Here is a 25,321-nt window from a genome sequence, read left to right on the forward strand (position 1 = left end):
AACAGAAAATTGCGTTGCCTGTATCTTTCACAGCAAACATGCATGTGTGGAAAGCGGTCGCACAACAGCTGAAATGGCATACTCCTTAACAGTATCCTGCAATAAAGGAGGAATGTAGCACAATATGGATGTATAAGTAGGAATGTAGCACAATATGGATGCAAAAGCAGTTATAATTATATAATTATGTGACAATAAAACAAGAAATAATCGTGATAATTAATCGTGATCTCAATATTGATCAAAATAATCGTGATTATCATTTTGGCCATAATCGTGCAGCCCTAGTGTAGACAAAACCTGTGTAGACAAGTCTTAATGCTGAATTATACCATTACCACGTTCACTTAATAATACTTGCAGTAATAGCACACCTTTGCAGGATGATTTCTAAGCATTTTGTACACAACAATTGTGCTTATTATATTGTCTCATCACAATCACATGACGGTTAGTTGACATGTAAGCAGTTAGAATGACTATAATTAATAGAGGAAAACGATCTTCTAACTAAATGCAGGTTCACCCGGGCCTGAGAAGGAGTAATCATCTTTAATCAAAGATCTCCTCCGTCCATCTCCTCATTTCCCCTCTTTTCCCTGCCTTCCTTCAAGGATTGGGGGAAGTTGCTCCTCCAGCTACCTTTCACCTCATCAGCGTGTGTGTGTTTGTGTTTATGTGTTCATTAGGGCTGCCACCTCTTAGTCGATTAGTCGACTAATCGGTCGTTTTGGTCTTAGTCGACTAAGATTTCTTTAGTTGATAAGTCATTTTTTATGCTTATTCATGCTTAATTACTCATTTCCAAGAAACTTATGAGCACATTTATGGTAAGCACAAGATTTAAAGTGGTGCTTTTGCAGGATTAATTGTGGAGAAACTCACTTTTACAGATGGTTAATTAACTACATTTATATTGTGCTTTTCTAGTCTTAACCACCTCTCTAAGCGCACAGCTCTGTCAATTAAATCAACTAATCGATTAGTCGACAAAACTGTATAAGTGTTAGTCGACTAAGAATTTCTTTAGTCGAGGACAGCCCTAGTGTTCATTAGTGTTTAGTGGCAAATGCAGTAGTGATAATGGGGGTCATAAGAGCAGCACGAGTTACCCCTGAGTGCTCTTTTCTCTCTACCTGCCCCCTGGACACACACACACACACACACACACACACACACACACACACACACACACACACACACACACACAATAAGAGCCATAAACCACAAAGACATAAATCGACACAAGTACACGTTTATCACCGCTGAGCTTGATTATAAACACCTTGACTGTAACCACAAGCGGGCGCAGACAGACACACACACTTCCAAACACAACTCCAGCCCTTCATCTCCCAGGAGAGCGATCCACACACAGGAGGAAGGGGCCTCTTTCCCAATTACACCTCGAAGGGAGTGGGGGCTGGGGAAGCTGTGTGTCAGTGTGCATGTGAGTGTGTGTGTGTGTTTGCTTAAGGTGCTCATAAAAGCCCAGGAGATTGAGCTGATGGAGGGCATTATAAAAGGCCTATCAGCTGGTCCAATCGCCTCAGATAGCCTCAAGGCAAGACAAAGGATCTGCCCGCCACTTCAACATTTACCTAAAGGCCTTTTACTGACACCCCTCCCCCTTTACTCTCACCCCCTCTATCCCCTTCTCATTCTTCCTCTCTTCCTCTTCCTCCCGATTTGATCCGTTATGTATGCGATTGATAACCTCAACTTGAGCAGGAAAAGTGAACTAAGATGTGGTTTTACAGCAATGCCCTTCTTCACACTGAAGAGTGAGACAATGTCACACCTACTGTACAACTACAGTTGTTAAAGATTGTAGCCACATTGGAGAAGCAGCCAGTACGTGCCTTGCCCATCGGGACCTTAATAGTTTTTGGTAAAGGACAGAGAATCACTCAGTGGTCAGATAATCAATACAAGTCAAAAGCATGTTTGGATGACCTTTATGGTGAGTCTTTCCTTGGTGCTGGAAAATAATGACAGAGAGACAAGAAGGGGGAGTGACAGAGGGAGAGAGAGGAAGGTTTTGGGGGAAGGTCTTCATCAGGCGAGAATAATCTCTGATTAATTTACTGCTGTGTGGTATGAGGATGTGACACCGAGGATGAAGAGACAGCCATGACAGAAAAAAGAAAACACCAAGAAAGAGACAAGAGAGGGAGGTGGAGAAACAAAAAGAGAGACAGAGAGCCCATCCCTTCCTTCTTCCCGCTCAACCATGTCAACAAGTCCACACAAAGACTCCTTCGTTCCATTACTCCACAAACAGTAGATCTCTACTGATGCATCCATACAAGACAAACAGTTACAGTATATGCTTTCTAAAAGGTAACTATGTAAAACCAATTATTTTTGCAGACACTATTAATTCTTGTATAAATAGCACTGTCTAAGCTTTAGTTTATATAAATTATGGCATCATTTTTAGGACATATTGCCTCCTACAAGGCAAGCCCTACCAATTGGGTAGTGAAGGCTGCCTGTATGCAGCCTGAAAAGAGGTACTCCATAAAATGTGACACCTTGGGAAAAGAAGCACAAAGCTCACTCCTTCACAGGATTAGTTGCTGTGAGTGCAGGGTAAAGGCAACTAACAGTGTGTATACATGCATTGCAGTAACCCTGTTACTGTAAATTCATGCCTACATGCAGCATGTCAGAAACCAGATGTCTCCCCTACCCCCGGCCTTATTTTTTGTAGCATGGCTTGCTTATTTCAAAGTTATTAGTGAATCAGCAGGCTGACAGCCAGACAGAGGAGAAGTTTCCTCACAGAACAACATAGATAATGGTATAATGTTCAGTGATGGACAAGGACTTATTTACACCTCTAGGGGCTATTTTGTGTTTAAGTCTTAGTCGTTCTTTTAAATACGAGAACGCATTGCTCTATGTCAGGGGTCTTCAACGTTTTTTAAGCCAAGGACCCCTTAACTGAAATAGAGACGGATCAGGGACAACCTACTACAAATATTGTATAAAATGAAGTTGCATATTAATCTGGTCCTACAATAACTTTTAGGGCAGCCTAAAGCATTTATAGATACCTTTTCTGCATAGAATACTAAGCTATTTAAATAGCCTAACAATTTTTGGCATGATTTTATAAATCATGTTTTAATTTTTAACCCTAAAATGTGAAACAAATGTGAAACAGTCAATCCTTTGGGATGAACTGTATCTGTGGATGGCTACCTTAGTGACTACATTACCTATTGGCCAGTAAGCCTACCGTCAGTGGGGATTTATATTTGCTAATAATATGTTGAAATCATGTTAAGACTTTTTAATTTTTGAAAAAACTTTCAAAAATTAACAATAATTTGGAGGCCCTCCTGGAGTGACTCTGAGGACCCCCTGGGGGTCCCGGACCCCCTGTTGAAGATCCCTGCTCTATGTAATTACCTACCTGTTCACTCACCTGCCAATTTCAACCTACACAAGGATTTTTTAATAGAACAGAAATAACAACACAACAGGAAAGTGCACAAAGTAAAACCCTCAAGCTACATAAATATGTGTTGCACTCCCACCACTTGTGTGTCAGTATGCCACTTACATCTTCAGCGCTACCACGAGCAGCCACAGGCGAGGCAACAGATTGATGTACGTGAGTGCCAAATGTCACTAGGATGTTGGTCAATGCTACACGCTTTCACCTGCATTCAAAAAGTAACAAACTTGGACTGTAAATAATATGAAACACAACTGAGTCGGGGGCGCTTCTATGCTGTCTATCTGCGTGTGATATCATAATCATTTGTAAATGTGTGATTGTGCACCCATCATTAATCATTAACCCTTCCTACTGAAAATGATTAGCATATTTGCATACATAATTGGAAATGTGTGGGTGTGGGTATGGAATCTGTATGCATGTTCAGCAAACTGCACGTTAATTTCAGTGTATATTATTAATTACAGCTATTTTCTAAATAACTAAATTTCCCTTGTGAAAACCAACTGGAAGAAATTAGACTGTAGTGGAATCTGAGTGTGCAGGCAGATTTCAAATTTTGAGAATGCTTTAGTGTCAAAATTCAACACAGTTGTTTGTCAGAGAAAGCTCAGATAAACAACATGTACTTGCCTCACTGTGGTGGTCGCTACTGACTTCATATGCTAGTGTAAGTTAGCCACACTACCTATTATACAGCGACAGGACACAGCTCAACAGCTGTAACATCTCTCTCTGTCAGTCAGAGGAAAAACAGCCACATACACACACACAGAAAGCAGGCAGCAGAGACAGGAGACAAAGGAAGAGAAGGAGGGTTACAGTGTGGGAGGGTGGCAGAGACAGATCGTGGGAGAACGAAGGGGGAAATAAGCGGGAAAGTAGAGATGGGGCGAGCAAGGTAGAATACAGCATGTCAAGGGAGGTGAAAGCAAGTGGGAGAGAGAGAAAGAGAGAAAAAGGACAGGAAGGGAGAACGAAGGGAAATTTTTTTAAAGCAACATTAAATAAAAAAAATATCCAATGCTGTCCAAACTGCACAAACCCCAAGTTCATTGGGTACCCAGGAAACCAAGTGTGAAGTAGATTGGATGAACGGTTTATGATATATTTCAAAGTCAGACACACACAGTATTTTACTCACCCAACCCTGACAAAGACCAACTACAGATCAGCTGAGGAAAACACCCATGTTTACATAGATGTCAATGGGAGGTCATGAATTATGCATGCTATATGGAGGGGTATGGCTGTGTAACACGATTTGTATGTGTATGTGTGTGTGTGTGTGTGTGTGTGTGTGTGTGTGTGTGTGTGTGTGTGTGTGTGTGTGTGTGTGTGTGTGTGTGTGTGTGTGTGTGTGAGTGTGTGCGCTGTGAGCCTAGAAAGCCTCCAAGAGAGAAAATAAGAAAGGGATCTTTAAGAGAGAGAAAGAGAAGCTCCTGGTAAACACATCCATTTTCAGCTCATAGTGAGGTAATGATGCCAAAGCTATCATAACACGCACGCACACACACAAAGATATTCATTGTTTAAAGAAAATGTAGTAGTGTGGATGTAGTCCTAGGCACACATGCAAAAATACACATAAAGTTCTGCAGACAGCCTTTGAGTTTGGCAGAACATCCGAGTCCCACCCGACTTAAACCCCTAAAATGATTGCACACACACAGCTGCTCACATGTGGAACCCAAATCAAAACAATAACAACCTCGCCAGCAGATGCTGGTGGCTCACGTGACCGAAGCCATTGGCTTGCGTTGTTTACAGCGAGAGATAGGACAAAGGGGGAGGAGGGAGGTGACAAATCTATAGTTCAGACAAACTGCTGCCTTGTTGATATTAAGAACTCTCTGATAGGGGTGGTGTGTGTGTGTGTGTTGAGGAAAACGAGATGGTTCAAACAACCTATCCAAATGGGGGTTGAGAGGGCAACTGTACCAGCTGTCTTCTGAATTCCTGTGTACACCCACACACAAAGGCACACACACACTTTATCAACCCCCAGAGATAAAAGTACCACTGCCCCTTTCACGAGAATGGACAACTGAAGCGCAGAATAGATGAAAACAATTGAAGAGAGAAATGTAAAAGGAATGGAAACCGAATGAAATGAAAGAAGAAGGACAGCAAAAAAAAAAAAAAAAAAAAAAATTTTTTTTTTTTTTTTTTTTTTTTTTTTTTTTTTTTTTTTTTTTTTTTTTTTTTTTTTTTTTTTTTTTTTTTTTTTTTTTTTTTTTTTTTTTTTTTGTGTGTGTGTGTGTGTGTGTGTGTGTAAAAGAAAGATAGAAAGATAGAGAACATTAACTAGAAACCCACAGAGAAGAGATACAACAACCTAAGCTTTATCTCATTTGAAAGGTTGGATGGTGTGTGTTAAGAGCCAATTACGATTGGGTACTTTTATGAAGCAGCTGAGGTCTACAAAAGGAGGTACTATTCATCTCGAGGCTTTCAAATGTCATGGTGATTCCGGAGGGAAAGTCACAAAAGCCAAAGAAACAAATACATCAGGGATCAAAAGATTGTAGGATGGATGAGAGGAGTATGTATTTCACTTTTTTTAATATTAAGCTACATGCTTCAATACAACTAAAGGATGGGAAATTGCGGTCATCTTGGTTTCTTTTTTATATGTGGCCAAATGCGTGAGCTGGAAACCCAACAGATGATGGATTACCTTTTAAATTTTTCCTTTTGGAAAGTGCCATGTCTCTTATTTACAGTTCTGGTCTGCTGCCTACTCGCCGCATTAGAGCTTACTGGAAACACCAAAGACCACAGAGCCCTCTTATTGGATTATGAAGTAAAAGGATATTCTACTGTTGTCCTATTCAGGAAAAAAAGCATTGCAGCTCGGCCCCAGCAGATGGCTGTTAGATGTCAGACTAACCAATGGCTAGCTTTCAATTAACTTTATCGCTCCCTCCTCACAAAATAAGGATGTGGAGAAAGACATCTGTGGGATAGTTTTCACTAAATGTCTGCCTTATTTAACTGTGTATTGGACTCAACAGTGCAGAGCAGAATTCAGAGAAATGCCAACTGTTGAGATGCTGCATGTCAAATAGCGTTCTTGTAGGCTAGTTGTTATTCATGTCATTAAACATAATTCTGGCAAAAAAAAAAACCAGTGAATTAAGCAGATCTGTACTGAAAGGTCCTTTAACGCATGTCACAGTATCACCACTTTAAGTATGTATGATTGCCGCTTGTGTGAAAAATGATCTTTCTGCTCTCTTGGAGGTGAAATTACATGCCACCATGCTAAACACATTATAGCCTGTCCCGTGGTGTAAATATCTTTTTTTACATCTGTTGGTCCAGAAGGTGGATTCAAACCACATCTGGGAATTAACAGTAGTGCAGGCATCACGCCTTTGATTCATAACACAAGTTAGGATCATATGAAGGTTTAGTCTACAAACTGGTTACAACACTAAGCTTTCTGTGGTTATGACTCTAAATTGTACAGGAATATGCTTTAAAAGTGTATCTTTAAACATTTTACAGCATGACTCGGTTTACTTGTATGCTTTCAACATAGGTTCTTTTGATAATGATGAAGGGCGTTTTGAGGATTTAAGGTAAATACAAGAATAAAAAACTCAAAGTGAAATTTTCATGCCATGGGACCTTTAATAAACAGATGTACTGAACCACACTGAACAAGCCACACTAAACTATTTGACAGTCACAGAGCTTCACAGCATTTTTCCATGTTTCGTTCCAAGTCCTTAAGACAAACTCTCATCTAGGGGACCCTTTGAGATGAATCACATTGTTCCCTTTTAAAATGTGTGTCTGCATTAGACTATGACAAGTTACAAAAGCACACAAATTTGCTGTTTAGGTCACTCCTTTGGAAAAAAAAAAATAGATTGAGAGTCTCAATTAATTAAACGTACATTTAAGTGGCCCCCACATTACAAATGTGGCAAGCAGCTCTTGGGAGGAACTGATATGTTGTGTTGTTGGATGGCCTGTCTTTGAATTGAATTTGCCCCTTGAATTATGACAAAGAATAATTAATGTTCTTATCAAGCAAACTGTTATGAACAAAGAAAGGAAGTCTTTATAACATTCGGTCCTTAAAGCAGGCAGTCCTGATAATCTGAAAAGTGAGTAAGTGGGAGTGGTATCAAATGATAATGCACGTATACCGAAACACACATACACAATCGCACACACGCACATGTCAAATGAGGGCACCTCCCCCGTACCGTCGCCCACCCCTCAGTCATGCCGCGGCCACTCTGCTACACAGCGATAAAATTGATGAGCGACACTCAAATTAAAATGGTGCTACAATTATGACACCCTCATGCCGTGCTCTTAATTAGTACATCTCCATTTTAATTAATAAAGCCTGTCAGCCTGACAGATATCAATAATTCAAAACAGTCAGGTCAATGGAGCTTCAAAATTGATGGCCATAATTAGAAATAATGTGGGGAGGAGGTAGTTCTGCAGGGCTGGGTTTGTTTTTTAATAGGTTACACTTGAGAAGCAAGTCGTTCCTCCCCCCCTCCTCCCCCGATGTGTCACAATGTCTTTGCCCCAAACCAAAACTTTGCCAGGGTCAGTACAGCAATGTTAATACTTAGTTATGGCAGGAGGTTCACTATTAATCAACTTGCAATCTCTATGCTGTACATTCTGTACTCAAGATTATTTTTCATGTGCAGTTTTGTGTTTTTCTACTTTGTTCTTACAACAAGCACAAAAAATGAAAAACTCCTAAAAGCAAAATACACATAATATAGTTGGCTATTAGGTAAAAAAAAATACAAAAAGTTAATGGACTTCAATTTAATACTAATAATAGAAAAACATAGAACACAAGTGATCAAATACATTTACTTCTTTCAAACAATAATCTACATGCACTTCTGTCAGCACATAAATAAAAATACTAGACAATATGGTAATGTTCAAACATTTGCAGTCAAAGATGTTGTTGTCTGCGCCTATTGAATTAAGATCATTTGAGTTATGTTCAGATTTCACACAAATAACAGAACATCATTCTGTATGCTAGTGCCAAACGGGTATTGGATGTTTTCAGGCACTGTACTTCTTAGTTTAACTGTGCGATAATAGGCGGAACCTTCTAAATTTAATTCTTAAATGATTTTTACACATTTCCTCATCATTTTAGGAGCTGACTTAACCCAGTACCTGCTGATTAAACTGCCCAGTTTGGGTAATATTCTCACTTTATACTTAAGAGAATGGATGTTCAGTTCACTAATTTCACCTCCTCATTAGTGCTTCTGTCTGGACTCGATGTGTGACACTTGACACTATCGTCAATTAGTACCATCTCTTATATACACCATAGATGACCATAATGCACATTTGTCGATAGAGTCAATTAGAGCTTTTTTGTTTTCCTGTAGCACTCTGTGCTATCAGTCCATTAAAGCCCGGGGACTATGGATTAGATCGAAAGCAGCAGAGGGCCCACAGAGCCCACTGTCACATACACATTGGCTTTGAGGCCATGCACTGTATTATAGAAAGCAGGCAGGGAATAAGTGAACACAAAACTACCATACAGATACAACAGCATTGATGTAGACAAATTAGCATACTAGTGACATTTTCTGTGAGGCTTTAGATTGATTCATCTGTTGATTAATGCCATCGATGCTGTCAGGCCAACACATTTTGTCACGCTCCCTTGACAGCAATAAAGAGTGTTCAATCTCCAAAGAAGCAGCATTATGTTTATTTACGACATCAATAACTGCAAATAGATTTTTGCTGATGGTTTCAAAATGAATGTTACACATGATGTGTCTATTCCACTGCTAGCGTCGAAGTAATAAGTATACAACTTTTTGTTGACACTAGGGTGTCAAATACGTTGTTTAGAAAAAACTGTGGATTTAATTTGAAATGTATGCACAATGTCAAAAATGGTACAATCTTTCTATTTTCAATAACTGATGTTGTAATTAGCATGTCAAGTGTACACCAATGAACAAAATGGTTCTGAAGTCTTTTGCTGTTAAAGTGAATGTAAATCCTGCATTGAGATAACACACACACATTGCCTACACATGCTTACTACGGTCCAGTGCTTTGGCAAAAGATAGCAGTGAATTTAGGCCGACCGTCTACTAATCCATGGCTAACCGTTCCCCCACTCAAACTCACCAATATTCAGCACGCTTAATTAAAGAGCCAATTTGCATATAAATGTAAACTCACAATTCCACTCCTGCGGCATCACAGGTGGTCGTTTTCTCAGGAGCCAGAACATGTCGAACGAGCCAGCGCAGACCAACTGGATGCGGCTCTCACCAGTGTGCCGTGGATATTGACAAAGAGTGAGGGATTTGTCTTTGATTAGTCTATGTGCAATACATCTAAAGCTTAGTTAACAGCGTGGTGGGGTGGGCCCATGAATACCAAACAATTGTATCTGAGGTTTAGTACAATCAACTGTTATGAATCCTGTTAAACAGAGAGATAAAGTAGAGATAGAAAGAGTCAATACAAATTGATATGATATTTAAATTATTCACATAGGCCAGTGTTTAATGAAAAAATCCTTCATGCCAGAAAATCTTTGTCTCATCTGGTTTTCTCCTGTGCATCTCACAATCTCATTTTGTCCCATTATACTAAATTGTATTATACTGACACACTAAATATGGAAAGGGGGAGGTTAAAGAATGGATCTGATATTACAACGGTGCACATGTGTAACCCTGACTAAAATGAGATCACATCACTCTGATTTCAGCATGTTTTCACTGGTTACCAGATACTCTCAGAATTGACTTTACAACAGAGGTCTCCAACCTCTCTTCATCTCATAAGCTAAATGAAGCTTACACGTATAAAATTGCAATACCCAAAGCTTATGAAAAATCTTAACTTCATGTCAAGGTTCACGACTATTTTACACTTCTTCCCACATAGTTAGCTATATCACTGCATATGTTCCCATCAGGGTCCAAGAAAACATAACCACTTTACACTTCTATGGCCCACAAAGTTAGCTACCTCACTTTTGATATCGTGTTAATTTTGTGTCTCAGTTTGTCAACCTATTTGCGAGCTATTGGAAACCTGCTCGCGACCTACTTGTTGAAGACCCTTGCTTTACAACAACATGAATGCACCTGGTACCAAAATATGATCACAGACATTTTAAGCTCATATGAGCCTGGCTCAGGACACCGGGTTGGTCCCTTCTGGCTGTTCTTAAGCCGACATTAAAAACAACATCAGGCTTTTCCCATCAGGTTTCCTAGACAATAAAACAACCTGTTGAGCTGAGCTCAAGCTGGCTAAATATGTTCATTTATTTAAATCATTCTTTAAACTTAAGATCCATCTTTATTGATTTAGTTTCTAGCGTTCACTTTAACTGTTATTTGGCTTTATTTACCACTTTGCAAAGTGCTTTGTATAATTGTTTAGAAAAGAATGTAGTCACTAGTTACTATTTAGTTTCTAGTCACTATTCAGGTTTTGCACACTACAACACAGACAAACAGTGTTTTGGAAGGCCACATTAACACTGTAAATAATTAAGAAAAGTTCTACTAGGTAGCCTGCATACACACTGCAACCACGTGTGGTGTTTTCGTTTGTTTTAAAACCATTTGTTTGCAATTGTTCTTATAAGAATGTATACAAATCCATTTCCCTCAGAAAACTGTGCCTGCTTAAGTTGTCATTGTGACAAATCCCACAACGTTTGGAATTTTGGGAACCATAATAGTGGCTCAAAAACAAGAACCCTCTATTACACATGTTGGGCAAAGTCCTCTTTATATAAATACAAGCCCATTTCTGTTTGGTATTTTTAGCTGTGTGTAGTTAGGCCGATCTGAGAATACTGGATTCGACACACTTGGTTTGGTCAAGTAAATTGTTGCAGGAAAACCCTCAGTGTTCAATCAGATAATAGTGCATTGAGTCTGGGAGAGTGAGACAGTGAATGAGAGGGAGAAAGAGAGAGATCAAGAGAGCTGTCTTTTCAGATGGTAATCGCATGCTTTCTAAACTCCACTGGCATCGAAACAAGGAAAACTGTTAACTTTGGCAAAAGCTGAGCATCACTTTCACTCTTTCCATCACTCCTCTCTCTCTCTTTTTGTCACTCACTCTCTGGAGAACCCACAATGCTCTCATGCACACGCCCCCATCCTCCCTCCTCCCCTCCTTTCTCTCATTTCGGGAACTTCAACTCCCTCCTTCGCCACAAACCAAACACATTGTGCAAATTTAACAGTGTTCCATAAAGGTAAAAACGACCACAAGGACAAACAAAACAACGAGCAGAGGAAAAACAAGTGGATTATGAAGCCAATGCGGCTTTATCAAAAGACAAACGATAATTTGACAGTCCCTTTGGGCCCTTTTTGCTCAGGATGGGAAGTCTTTGGACCTGTTCCATGTCTGAGTTGGCTGATGCACCAGGCCCCGAGTGTGGAACACATGGTTGGCTTAGCACAATGAACTGGCTGCTCTTAAAATACACTGATCAACAATAACAAACAGTTTCTTTTGGCATTAAATTGGGTTTTGAAGTCAGCCCCACCAGCTTTAATCTACAGCTACATGGAATGGTCATCCATTACCATATATCAGATTAAATGTGAGCATTGTGTAGGACTTGGCTATCAAAAAACAGAAGACACAACATCATAGAGGACCAGCAAGGGGTCCAGTTATTTTCAGAAATATGAGTAACCATGCTTCATGCTAGAAAGAGATTGCTGACTGCTTGCGGTCTAAAGAGGAGTAGATTTAAACTCTCAGATCTGTTCTTTTTGGGTTTTGCAATAATAAGCAGAGCACTCCCTCTCTTCATTCCCCCTTCAATTAAGGTTTTACTTCACTTCCCCTGCTAGCAATTAGTCCCCAGAATGCATTTTGTCAAAAGCCAAGTCATTTGTTTCCACTGGTCTGCCCCCACCAGCTCTTGTTACAATCGACCATTTCCTGCATAGAGAAAACATAAGCTGTTGGAGGAAGGAGAAGGCCCAGCAGCTGGCTAAAACCACAGTCTGACAATGAGTAGAGATGTCTGAAAAGAGAGAATCAGACAATAAATATGGCGTAAACAAATCAGAAATCTGCCACAGCAAGCAATTCCTGCCTCTTTATTTTGAGACACAGCACATTTAATATAATTTCATAATGGAAAACATTTCTTTGGACATTTGGGAGTTGGGGCAATGTAGAAAATAGGTCAATCATGGAATGACACCTATTGATTTTTGGACCAAGATCTGACAAAATGCGGGTGAAGTAAATGTGCTGTGAACAAATACGATGAAGGAGGCTACTCGATAGAGTAATCAGAGCTGGGCCGACAGACAGAACAAAATAAATGTAGCTACTGAAAACCCCTGAGGTCTAACGTCTACTGTATATGGCACATTGTCATTTTCCCTCTATTTTCCCAATGATTGCAGGCAAGGCATTGGGGTACTTCAGTGACTCCCAGTGAGGTAGGATACCTATTGTATCTGGGTTCCAAGGGACCTGGAGAGCCATCAAACAGCCATACATTTTCTTGGTAAATCACCAGCAGAGAGAGAACTTTTGAGAGTGCAATTAACAACCTCAAGGTCAGACTTCTCTGGAGAATTAGGAGGGGAGGGGGGGGAAATCCTCAGGCATTCTCTCTCTGTTCCCTCTTTTACTGTTATCCTCACAGCTACACACTCATACACATGCTCAATCCAACTCCTTTACCCTTTTGTCCTCCTCTCCACACATACATTTCCTTCACCCTCTTACCTCGTTACTACCTCGTCCCCTTTCCACCATCCCTCCAAGCCTCCTCCCTCCTCCTTTCTCCCTCCTTGTCTCTATTAAAGATAAATGTTACTTTGCGGTCCGTGGCGACACCATTTCTTCCCCAGTGCCAGAGCAGGGATGAAAATTGGTCGCAGGTGTGCAGAGGATAAGAGCCATGGATCTTAATCCTAAGGCAATAATGGTGCTGTGCACTGATGAGGTCACTATAGGGATATCTGAGAAAGAAGGGGTCATACGTGCTGTTAAAATGTGGCAAGAATGAACTTTCCATGTTCTTGATTGCGTGAGCACACTTTACAAATTGGACTGAAATTGATTTTCTTTTAACTCTGGTTTTGCAGTTGGTTTGATTTAGCACATGACAAGCACAATAGATCGTTGGATTTTGAGTACCAGGCTTTGAAGTGCTACACACAAAATAATTAGATGTCTAGTCTGTGCTGATGGCTAGAAATCAGACTTTTCATTAACACATAAAAAGCCTATGACATTAGGAAGGGATGAACTGGCTGAATACAGGTAATAACAGAGTTCCTTATTTCTACAGAAACCTTAAAACACGCATTTTTTTTAACCTCAGTTACTGAAACTAGGTCATGGGGCACACTTATAAACTCGGATAAAGACAGGTATAGTTGTACCATTTGCAGATGTAATGCATTGAGAGCACACAAAATATGTCTTTGATTATTCCAAGGGCCTCCTCTCTACACACAGCCTTTAAATAGCTTTCTTTCTTACCGGGCAGGAGAGGACAAAATTCCTCAGGTAGAGAGGAACAGAAAAAGCTCAGCTTGTGTTGGCAGAGCACACTATTGAAACACATAATAAAAACTCATAATACATATGCCACAACACTGAATTTTCCAAAGGCTTTGGATATTTTTTCATCATGCTGATACGTAATAAAGATACAAGAAAACCATCCAAAAGCAAACCAAACTTTTGTCTCTGGTTGTTTCTACTTATGTGGGTGTGTTTGGCTGGCAATTCTCACATTAATGATGCTTCACAAATGCCTGGACAGGCAAAATAAAAAAATACAACATACTCTGGCACATTGCTGTTGGAATTTTGGCTAGAGAGATAACTTGGGTGTGTTATTGAAATTCTGTGTGTGTCCACACTAACAAATAGAAATATGTGATGCTTTTTTTACAGGTTGTGGTTTCTCTTAACCATTATATCAGGATTATTGTATGTTGAGGGGATGTTGTCAGGTGGTCTCATTAAGAGGATATACAGGAACTCGGTTTATAAAGTGATCGTCCCTGAGCTGAGGCAACATGCTGAACTTGTGCAAGGGCAGTGAGATGATCAATAAGCCATTCCACAATAACCATATAAATATCAATGTTATGGCAAATCCTATGCAAGGGGTAATTAGACTGGAAGTGGTGTAAAATGTTTGTCTAATCCATGTGATAGATTCAATTTAAAAAGAGATTCTTCTTCTTAGTGGGCGACAAGAGAAAACCAAATCAATGGTTCATCAGCAAATAACTATTACATTTAAAGCTGGGCTCAGGATGCACTGCAGTAATAAAAAGGTGCTCAGACTTTTACTGTACTTTTCAGCAAGTTGCCATTGATTGAGCTCCTCCAGCAGCATGAGGACAAGTAATGGGGAGTGAGGTTCGATAACAGCACGGTGCTTTACAAGGTATTAGTGTTTCACATTTAATAGTGAAAGAGTGTTGTTTCTTTTATTAGATGGCTCTTCGCTGCCATGGACTACTGCCTATTAATGTTTAATTGCCCTATTGTGGACCAGCTTCAGTGGTGTATTATGCTGACCATTTTAAAACAATATTTGTTTTGCGTGTGTGTATGTTGTAAAGAGAGTCACTAAATGTGTGAGGGAACAGCTCATGCATCAACATAACTGTTTTCATTTGTATTGGGCTCTGTGTTGCAAGAAAGCAATAGCTGTTTTCCCACACAAATTTAAAGCATATTTCTTCTCATGTCTATTTTGGCTATAAGGCTACTGTATGTCTAACTGTCTTTGCTACGGAGCAGGAAAGACATGAAAGAGGGTAACGATGCAATTTACTATGTTAGTTGACTAACTCTCATGCCCTTGAGTCAGTGTTGCACCATATTTTCAAGTTGGGAAACCACCAGAGGCATGCCATTTAAATAACTATAACCATAATTGCTTCAGCAAGTTAAGGCAACAGCATGGGATTCTTCCAAAAAAAAAATGACATTTTGCACACAACCCTTCAATATTTAGGACAAGGATGAAATCTTGGACTAACTCAATTTTGATACAGGACTAACAATACATACATTCCAACATACAAACACCATTGATGTGCAGTGTGACATGTATGACGGAATATAATAAAATATATGTAATGGAATAACATTGCATTTAGTGGTCTGAAAAGTAGTAACATGGAAAAAATGGGATTTCAGCCCATTTTAACTTTGTCCTATTTATGAGATGACATATCTATGTCATAAACCTTTAATGAACTTTGCATGCACGAACCCAAGCCAAACTCTCTCTAAGACAGGAATCAGACTCTCACTGTCGAAGAACTGGCATGCACATGCAAACACACACACACACACACACACACACACACACACACACACACACACAGTCCTACCTGGCGTGAGGAACATCGATGCTGGAGGAGACCACTTTGCGTTTCTGCTCTAGCAGAGACACTGATCGGGTGTCGGGGTCCCGGCCAACCCGCTTGCCGTCCGCCACCCGCTGTTCCTCCACTGCCTCTGGGCTAAGGGGGCCGCCTTCCACCTTATGGCTCTCTGGAGCTCCGTTACTGGAGCTCTGCTGTAGAGGGATGCAAAGAAAATGAAGTCAGTGCTTAGGTAGAGAACCATGTACGCAAGTTAGTAACAATGCCAATATAGGAGTACGCCATGAGAAATGTTGATGCAATAAATAAATAAAGAATACATAATGCGCATCTGATTTTGAACTCGTCTTTTATTTTGAACAAAAAAATATTTTGACGGACATGCAGTGTGCAGCAGTCTAGCGGTAGCGTAGCCATGGTAACCATCATTTGATTAACATTCACTTTAAGTTTGTGTTGATGTTCGGAAGCAAGGTGGCGAAGCGCAAATATGACCCGGAGTATTTTAAATGTGGATTTTCATACATTGAGGATAAAAAGGGACGTAAATGACAGGTTAGGTGAAAACATCTCGTTATGTGGGCTTTTTTTTATTTTTTTTTTTTTTTCATACATGCTATTGTCATGGTCTTACTTACTTACTTACTTACTAATGTTCTCTAAATGCAGATATATGCATAGACTCACTGACACACAGACAACCACAAAATAGCATTTCTCCTATCTGAAAACGCCCACCTGTAGCATTTAAAAAAAAACAGCCCAACATCATCTCTTCTCTTACACAACAGCAACGAATGGCATGCTTCGGCACATGAATACCTGCATGCACCTACGCACACGCACACGCACCTCTGTAGGTAACTAAAGCCATCAGGCTCTTAGAAACAGACAAGAGAAAAAGCCAGAGCCAGAGTGAAACACACATGGAGCGTTGAGGAGTAGGACATGCAGGTCAGTGTATGTGTGTCTACAGTGTGTGTCTACAGTGTGTGTGTGTGTGTGTGTGTGTGTGTGTGTGTGTGTGTGTGTGTGTGAGCTACAGTAGATCATTATCTCAAAGCACTGTAACACAATTAGGGTTGACTATGGAAAAGGCAATAGCGCCCTATAGTCAATCACTCACCAACACACAAACAACAATTTATTTAGGTTAATCAGGTAAAAAAAAACAGAAGAAATTATTATTGAGTATCGTTCATGATACAGACTGGTCGCTTGAACACTCAGTGGTGCACTCACGCTCTGTGAAAACACAGACTTGAGTAAAACAACAAGATGGATTACACTGGCTCGGGGAAGATTAGGTGTTGCGCGTGTGACAAGCGCACTCCTCGGATAAAACCAACAGCAATTCCTTCCTTTCACCAGGCTTATGAATAATGGCATTTCACGGCGCCAGAAAATTGTAAAGCGTGCCAAATCAGTTATTAATTGTGAGTTGCATGTGTCAAAGCTGTATGTGTGTGACTGTGCACACAGAACAAATATCCCGAGTGTCCCTCATACCTCCCCTCTCTTTATTTCTTATACTCCTTCTCTCTCGCCCACACACACACACACACACACACACACACAACACACACACACACACACACACACACACACACACACACACACACACACACACACACACACACACACACACACACACACACACGTTTAGGTTCGGTATCAGAAATTATCTCCGTCCATAATAACATGACAAACCGCATTTCACATGACCATTCGCATACATTGGGCATGCTGGTGCCGGTTTAAACAGGAAGCAGAGTGTCTAACATTACTTTGCGGTTGATGGATGAATACGTTTAAAACACAGAAAATATTTGAAGAAATAATAATGGCAAAAAGTAAGACCATTATTTATTTTCTTGGACTGACGACGAGGTGGAACTGTTACTAAAAGGTATGTAGAATATCAAGTATTCTACTAATGTAATATTTGACTAAATATTAGCTAAACTGGTACAAAAAAATACTTGCTAATTAATGTACAAATTTACTTTTTTTTATATAAGAATATTGCCTTATTCTATCTGACTGTTTTAATGTTAAAACAAGGTCAATTTGTTATAATGCTTGATAGTCAGAAAAATTGCAACTACATATTTTCATTCAGCCCAAACTCTTTTGGTGAAATAGAAGTTATTCTGCAAGCAGAACTGAAATATGCAACTACATTTTAGAGTATTTTTGCCAATGAGAGACATAAATACTTTTAAAAGGACACACATAAGAACAAGACTGAGAAAAAGAGATTAACAATGTGTGTGTGTTAAACCTGTGTTCGTAGCACACATACACTTTGCCCTAAAAGATTACTCATACATCATCACCAGCAGCTTCCAGACTTGACCCTGTGGTGGCTGTGCTTCATGCTGATGCTGCTCAGCCAACCAATAAGGACAGACGACGCCAGTCCGCCTGCCAGGGATCACCGCTTCAGAACAAAGAGTCAGTCACTCAGCTCCTGTCAACAAGCTTGCTTCATTGACTCCCACATCTACGTACGATCAACGTCGCAAACAACAGTTAGGACAACAAAAGCGCCCAGCAAAACAAAAAAAAGTAAACGCCTCTTTGTTAGCAGCTAGAGATCTGTGTAGCATTACTCACACAACACACATTTGCACAACCCCCAGAACAGGGGGCATTCGTTTGCCATACCGGGCAATGTGCCAAGCATCCAGATTCTTTGGAGCATGCCACCTGTTGCCAGCCGGGGGTGCCTGCTTTGTTGGCTGTACAGCTGCTGCTCAAAACAGGGTGGCATGCCCTCACAAACAACCCCCACTCCCAGCATTTTAAGAAGTCAACTCTAACTCATCAAACATACAAATACACATATGGGAGAGAAAGCACATCCATGCACACAAGAAGCAACACAGATGTGAATGTGAATCCACACACACACACACACACACACACACACACACACACACACACACACACACACACACACACACACACACACACACACACACACACACACACACACACACACACACACCTCCTCATTTCATGGCTTGTTTTCGACCTCAGTGGGAATTGTGTGCTGAAAGAGACTTGACCATGGAGCTGAAAGGGCTACACTCTCAGCTGCACTACTCCAGCCTGCACCGGTGACTGTAACAGTATTGTGTGCAACAGCTTTTGTGAGTGCAGCACAGCATACACAAATGTGCAAATGCAAAACAAGAGAACCCAAGTTTACAATTTCCCATCACTCAAAGCCCTCCATAAAGAGCTGTTGCATTACTCTTATTTAAGGTTTGAAATGCGAGTGAAGTTTTAAAGATTCATTTGCAACTTCATTTGAAGTTTACAAGCAGTTCAGAGTGTTGCTGCTGTATCTGACGTACACCCTCCCTATATCTAACATTTGCATAAAGGAAATGTAAACAGTCCAGCATGTGTGGTAACAAACAGCAGCCAAACATTTCAGTTTCGGCTACAGAAATAATTCTTACGACTACAGCCTGTAAATTATTTCATCAATAGCATATGAAAAGCACAACATGCACATAAATGCAAGAAGGCACAAAACCACACCAATCAAAATAAATCAAAATCAGATCGTAAACAAGCCATTATTGGGTCACATGCATTACTCAGTCCCTCCCTTGCTATAAAAAGGACCGAACACAAACACACACACTTCCCTTATGCCAGAAACAGTGTTTTCATCCAAGAGCAGGGTTGGCTTCTCTTCCTTACACAGTCTTTATCTGAGGCCATGTGACACCAAAGCATACACGTTGAAAACGAAGGCAATTAGGTCATTACTAATTAGGCCCATATCAGGACTACAAATTTGGACATCATCAAAACTTACTTTGCTGCTTCTAATGTCACAGGAACCCCACAGTATCTATTTTAACCGTTGACAATACTTGGATCTTGTGCAGAATGGGTTCACATAAAGCCATACAATATTCAACTGGGTGACAAGCTGTATCTTCAATGAAAATGCCCAAACTATAATACATGCTATGTGCAATTAAAGGCCTGATTGGCAAAGGCACATTTTTCTGTATTAAATGTGATATATAAATCATGAGCCTATGGGCAAAACACTGCGGTCAGAGCGTGTTTGTTTGCATCGGCTTACCCACCCACTAGCCCACATAAACATTGCGCAGGCCCTACCAAGCCCTTTGTCCCATATATCTGATGTCGCCAAATGTCATGACAGCCTAAATTGCATTATTATTATTCTCGGTGGTTCTGGTTTTGTGCCAGCTGGTTATATTTAACATCAGTGGCAGCAGCAGCGACAGCGGTGACACCGTTAAATCCGCTCCGTAAAGGAAGCGCTTAAACGCCGCAAAACACCGCACAATGAAAACAGTGAAGCGCTGCCTGCCGCGGCGCTTTTCACACACACACACACACACACACACACACACACACACACACACACACACACACACACACACACACACACACACACACACACACACACACACACACACACACACACACACACACACCTTCAAGCTGGACTTAAGCGGTCCTTTGGCTGCAGTGTGGTTGAACCCCGCGGCTATCTCCTCCTCGGAGAACTCCTTGAGGCTCCCGTCCTGCATTAGCACGGTGTAGACGCTGCGCCGGGTTCCTACGGACGAGACGTCTCTGTTTTCCTGCTTGACAGCCTGGACCACTCCTGTCACCGGGGCACCGTCCCCCGTCGGACTCGGCGCATAAACGCGGCTGCCGAGGATCGAACGTTTCACTAAACGCCTTGTATGCATGTTTAAAAGTGTCTCACCAAATTCAGGGCCGTTTTTTCCCGGTGAATTTAAATCATTAAACGTCGAATTATAACCGGTAAACAACGTTGAGAAAAACACAAAACCGAAGCGGGTAGACTACGCGGCAACATACTCGGAAAGCGAACACTCAACACAAACAGCGTCCTTAATGCACCGCACTGAAAAGCACCGAAAACTGAAGGAAAACTTTGACTTAGCACCCGACAAAAGCCGACAACACTAAACGATTCATTCGCCGCTAAACAACCTCCACATCCAACCGGCTACCAATCTTCCTCCGTTCGACCTGTTTGTTTTCCCCACTGCTCCCTGCGAGCTCAGGGGGCCGCGGGAAAACACGGACTAGCCGCTATTTCAGGAACCGAAATGACATTTGTACACGATTAAACAAAATTGCTGCTTCTCCTTGAATTGACGACTTAGACACCGAAGAACGGAAGCAAATACGTCGAATTATTTTTACTTCGCTCGGGCCTATACATCTCCATGCTTCCTCAGATGTTGAAAACGGTCGAAAACACAGCCGTTACGTGACTCCAGCTCCGGCTACTTCGAGCTCCAGTCCGCGCGTGGCGCCGACCGAGCAGAGCCTCTACCGGCGGAATGCTGCCTGTAAACATGTGCGGTCCGGCGGCCAAGGCGGGCTGCAATTGGTCGGTGCAGCACACGCCTCCACAAGCCCCCACCGCTCCCCCTTCTCCAACCGAAGGTAATGCAAGCCGGGAGGATGCTCAATTCAAAACAATGACGCAAGGATGGAGAGGAAACGAGAGGGAAGGGTAATGGCAGGAGTGAAAAATGGGAATTAATTAAGACTACGGAAAGGAAAACTTTTACCAGACAGACAGGCTTTATGCTATGACCTAGTTGTTAAACGCATGTAGCCTACTTTTCAGGTGCCATGGGACTTCTAAATTATTATGATCTGGTTCTGAAATGAAAAAAAATGAACTGCACTGATCTTGTTTTTGTGAATGTAAACACAACAGGTTATTTAATTCCTCATGAGGTTGTCATTACTTAACATGCCAGTTTTGTTCTACCAAAGGCACTGGGGTGAACGTGCTCTAACATCAGGTAGGCTATCAGCCCAGGCAAGAGCCAAATCTTAGCCAGCCCCATCAGATAAGTTATAGAAACCATGCTAGAAAGTGCTTCATGTGCAAATACTAAATATAGATGAGGTATTATTATGCAACTGTGTATGGAAATGCTAATTGTTCATGGTGACATCAGTATGGCAAGAAGTACTGTGATGCCTATTTGATGCCACAGGGTAATGATAATAATAAGCCAGCAGTCATATTGTTTTTTTATTACTGTGCTCTTCATTTCAACACCACACATAACAGCTCTCACAGGTGGCTAACACTCATGTAAGCTGCACCATGTACTAAATAAGAAACCTAAAGTGTGATCTCACAATGTGACTCAAGTAGTTGCTCTCTGAGAGAGAAAGACAGAGAAAGATGTCTGATAAACATCTCCATTTTGATTAGAAAGATCAGCGTTCAATTAGTGATAAATCAAGTTTAGCAGACAGAATATACCAGTGGACAAATAGCATTATTAATGTCAAAAATGATTTGCAGCTTATAATCTTTATACAGGACAGTGCCGACAGTGAATAAAAAAGACACAATGACACAATTTATTATATATATTTTAATAGAACAATTCATGTCATAAAATATTTACATGCAGAGAATGGACAGAGTGGAGTGACCATAACTTCTAAAACAGGCTTTGCCCTGTGATCAAAGGCAGCGAGGGAGCATCTCCCTACCTCCACCACACTCCAATTCCCTGAAGGTGTGTGTGTTTGACAGATAATTTCCTTAGAGGTCATTTATAGCACTCTGTGAATACCATTATATCTAAATGATGGCACCACCCTGATACAGCCACATCACTTAGTAGGAACAATGTGCTCATTTTTTGGGAGTGTAAATGACAATGATTTTTTTCATTTATTTTTTATTACGGGCTTCATTTACCCGTTTACGTTCATAAAATACTGGTTGCGGATTGCATTTAAAATCCTCTTTCACTGTAGCATTGCTGGGAGAAGTTACATCATTTTAAATGTCTGATGTCTAATGAAAAATGAGCTAAGGCTGGATAAGCGGTCATATTTTGATCTGGGTGGAAACAGATGACACCATTTTTTCTGCAAAGATGGGAGATACTGTAACCGTAAAAGAGATATTAACAGCGAAAAGCATTGGCCCTGTTATATTTGATAACAAACATCAAAAAGTATTGACACATTCAGTTTTTTTTTGTTTTTTTTTAAATACAAGTACCACACTCACTGTTTCTTAAAATGCATGTACCAAAACATTGTACCATATTTCTGACATTTGATTGGTTACTTCTTCTCAGAACTCAAAGAGCTATATGACAACATTGGACAACATGTTTTCAGTTTTCCTTCAAACAAACAAGGCAGACATACATCAGTGCTCTAAACAGACTTGTTTTAAAATGATACCACTCTGGACATTGTACAAATAATTAAAAGCTTACATAAAACTTCCAGCAAGTAACAGTTGGTTAAAATAGTGCTCCAAGTATATACAAGCCTTGGTTGGCTGACGTCAGTACAAGCTACAAACAGACATATGGTTTTCTCGAGTGCTACTAGTACGTTAAAAAGCATTAGATATTCAAATTGTGCAGAGGTGTAGCTGGATAAGCAGTATACAAATGCAGTACCATGATATTAAACCTTGTGCTTTAAAATTCATCCGGGATGCCAACTGAAGACTGGATACTGTACCAAGAGTAGCCTATGCTCAAAAAAACATGACAACCAAAAAATATATAAATAATCAATAGATTTATATTAATAATGCAAGTTTTTTTTTTTTTCACATTACGCCTCTTTTGAATTTGTTTTGACCCATGCAAAATGACAAAAAAAGAAAATATATTTTCATCATGTTTTTTTTTAAAAAAACAATGTATTCTTTCCAAACAATAAGTCAGGGGAAAGCGTACCTTTACTTCTCAACTCACTTTCATTTAGTATCTTAATACAAATGCTAGAAACTTCTAGAAAACCCTATTTACTCGTCTTTCACACACATGCTCTGTAACATTTCACAATTACACAACAATATGCATCTTCAAATAAATATGAATTTCACAAAATAATGTTGACATGGACTGTAAAATGTCAAAAAGAATGCTTATAAAATGTATTGTGACCTTAAGCTCCTGTGAAACCACATTCCTTCCCTTGTCTCTTGCAGTGAAAAGTCTAGAGTAGAAAAAGATTGTGTATGTAGCGGTCAAAAAGTTCTCATTTCTATTTGGTGGCGTAATCTATGCAATCGTTTCAACTAACAATTTGGTCAAAGATAAGACTGGCTTTTGCTTTATGTGCCTAGAACCTATTCACAGGAATTTCAAGCAGAGAATGCACAGTGGAGGTGCTGTCAAACCTGACAAAGACTAGCTGGAAATACACCATCTGACACCTCAATAAAACATGACACTGAGTCACCTAAAAGAAGCTAGAAAGTCACTAACAGCTGCAGAAGGGGCATACAAACAAGGTTTCCTTCATATGTACGGTAAGTGCATGGATTTCATCATTATGGCACGGAATTCTTAGTCTCTTTTTATATCACAGGCACTGATCGTGTACTGAGCTAACCCTATTTTTTATTTATTTGATACTTTATCTATTTGATCTTTTTCCACAATCAAGTGTTGTTAAATGTGTCCATGATACGCACTGTCAAAAAGACAAAAGAGGAATTTAATGATGATTCAAAGTGCACTCATCCACGATTAATGCCCAATGACTGAGGTACTACAGTTCCTTTTCTACTAGGCCTACCAGTACCAATGACATTCACTGCTGTTGATAAATTAAAAGTTCAGATATGATAAACCGTACCCAAGCCATAAAGAGGACACTCATGCATTGATGATGGATGCTGTGGTGCGCCATTTTCCCCAAGTCATGCACCAAAAGCATGCTTGGTAGCAGGTTCAAAGCACTACAGTGGCGTCTGTCAGATGTTAAGAGAGGAGGCTTCTCCCAAAGCGCCGCAGCTAAAGACGATGAGGGGAAAAACTCAGAGGCGGGACGTTTCCCGACTCAGACCTAACTCTCCGACACTCTCGTAGTCAGGCTCTGCCTTGGCAGCGTCTGACCCATCTGCCCCCAGCCTAGCCCTGTGGTCGTCATCCGAGCTACCAGTCTTTGGGATGCGGATGGTTTCGTAGCAGTGATCCGTGCTGTCCAAGTTGGGGTCTTCCCCCGGCTGGGGCTCCTCTGGCTGGGCGTAGATATCTCGGACAGTGGCATAGAGGTCACTGGAGGAAGAGGCCGTGACGAGACCTTTGATCTCTGCGATGCTGCTGTAGTCGTGCTCTTTGTCGTCCTCATTCACAGCATCGTCACAGTTTGTTTTGTTGACTGTAGAGTACGCTGCTGACTGAAGGATAGAGAAGAAACACGTGAGTTGACCTTATTTTGTATAAAATTGTTATAAACTACATGTATTGAGATAACAGGAATGTGAACACAAAAAGAAAACAGTCTGATGCATTTGTACCAAAAGATCCCCCGCTAGGTTTTTCCCTCATAGCGTATTGTCTGATGTACTCTTTTACCAGTCTCCACTCGTTTTTTAAATCCTTTT

General features: G+C 40.6%; 2 protein-coding genes across 4 annotated transcripts in view; both read right to left on the minus strand.

Moving 5' to 3' along the window:
* Positions 1-21,251, minus strand: part of znf704 (zinc finger protein 704) — a 47,896-nt gene extending 26,645 nt beyond the window's left edge. For both annotated transcript variants that reach the window (XM_039820149.1, XM_039820148.1), the window contains exons 1-2: positions 20,379-21,251; positions 15,889-16,076 (exon numbers count right to left, since the gene is read on the minus strand). In XM_039820149.1, the coding sequence (XP_039676083.1) occupies positions 15,889-16,076; positions 20,379-20,639 (449 nt within the window). In that variant the 5' untranslated portion in view covers positions 20,640-21,251. The remainder of the gene's footprint in view (positions 1-15,888; positions 16,077-20,378) is intronic.
* Positions 21,252-22,310: 1,059 nt separating this feature from the next.
* The window catches only part of pag1 (phosphoprotein membrane anchor with glycosphingolipid microdomains 1), a 49,758-nt gene continuing 46,747 nt past the window's right edge, over positions 22,311-25,321 (minus strand). For both annotated transcript variants that reach the window (XM_039819615.1, XM_039819614.1), the window contains one exon: positions 22,311-25,114. In XM_039819615.1, the coding sequence (XP_039675549.1) occupies positions 24,752-25,114 (363 nt within the window). In that variant the 3' untranslated portion in view covers positions 22,311-24,751. The remainder of the gene's footprint in view (positions 25,115-25,321) is intronic.

This window comes from Perca fluviatilis, chromosome 13, assembly GCF_010015445.1.
Source record: "Perca fluviatilis chromosome 13, GENO_Pfluv_1.0, whole genome shotgun sequence".
Taxonomy (NCBI): domain Eukaryota; kingdom Metazoa; phylum Chordata; class Actinopteri; order Perciformes; family Percidae; genus Perca; species Perca fluviatilis.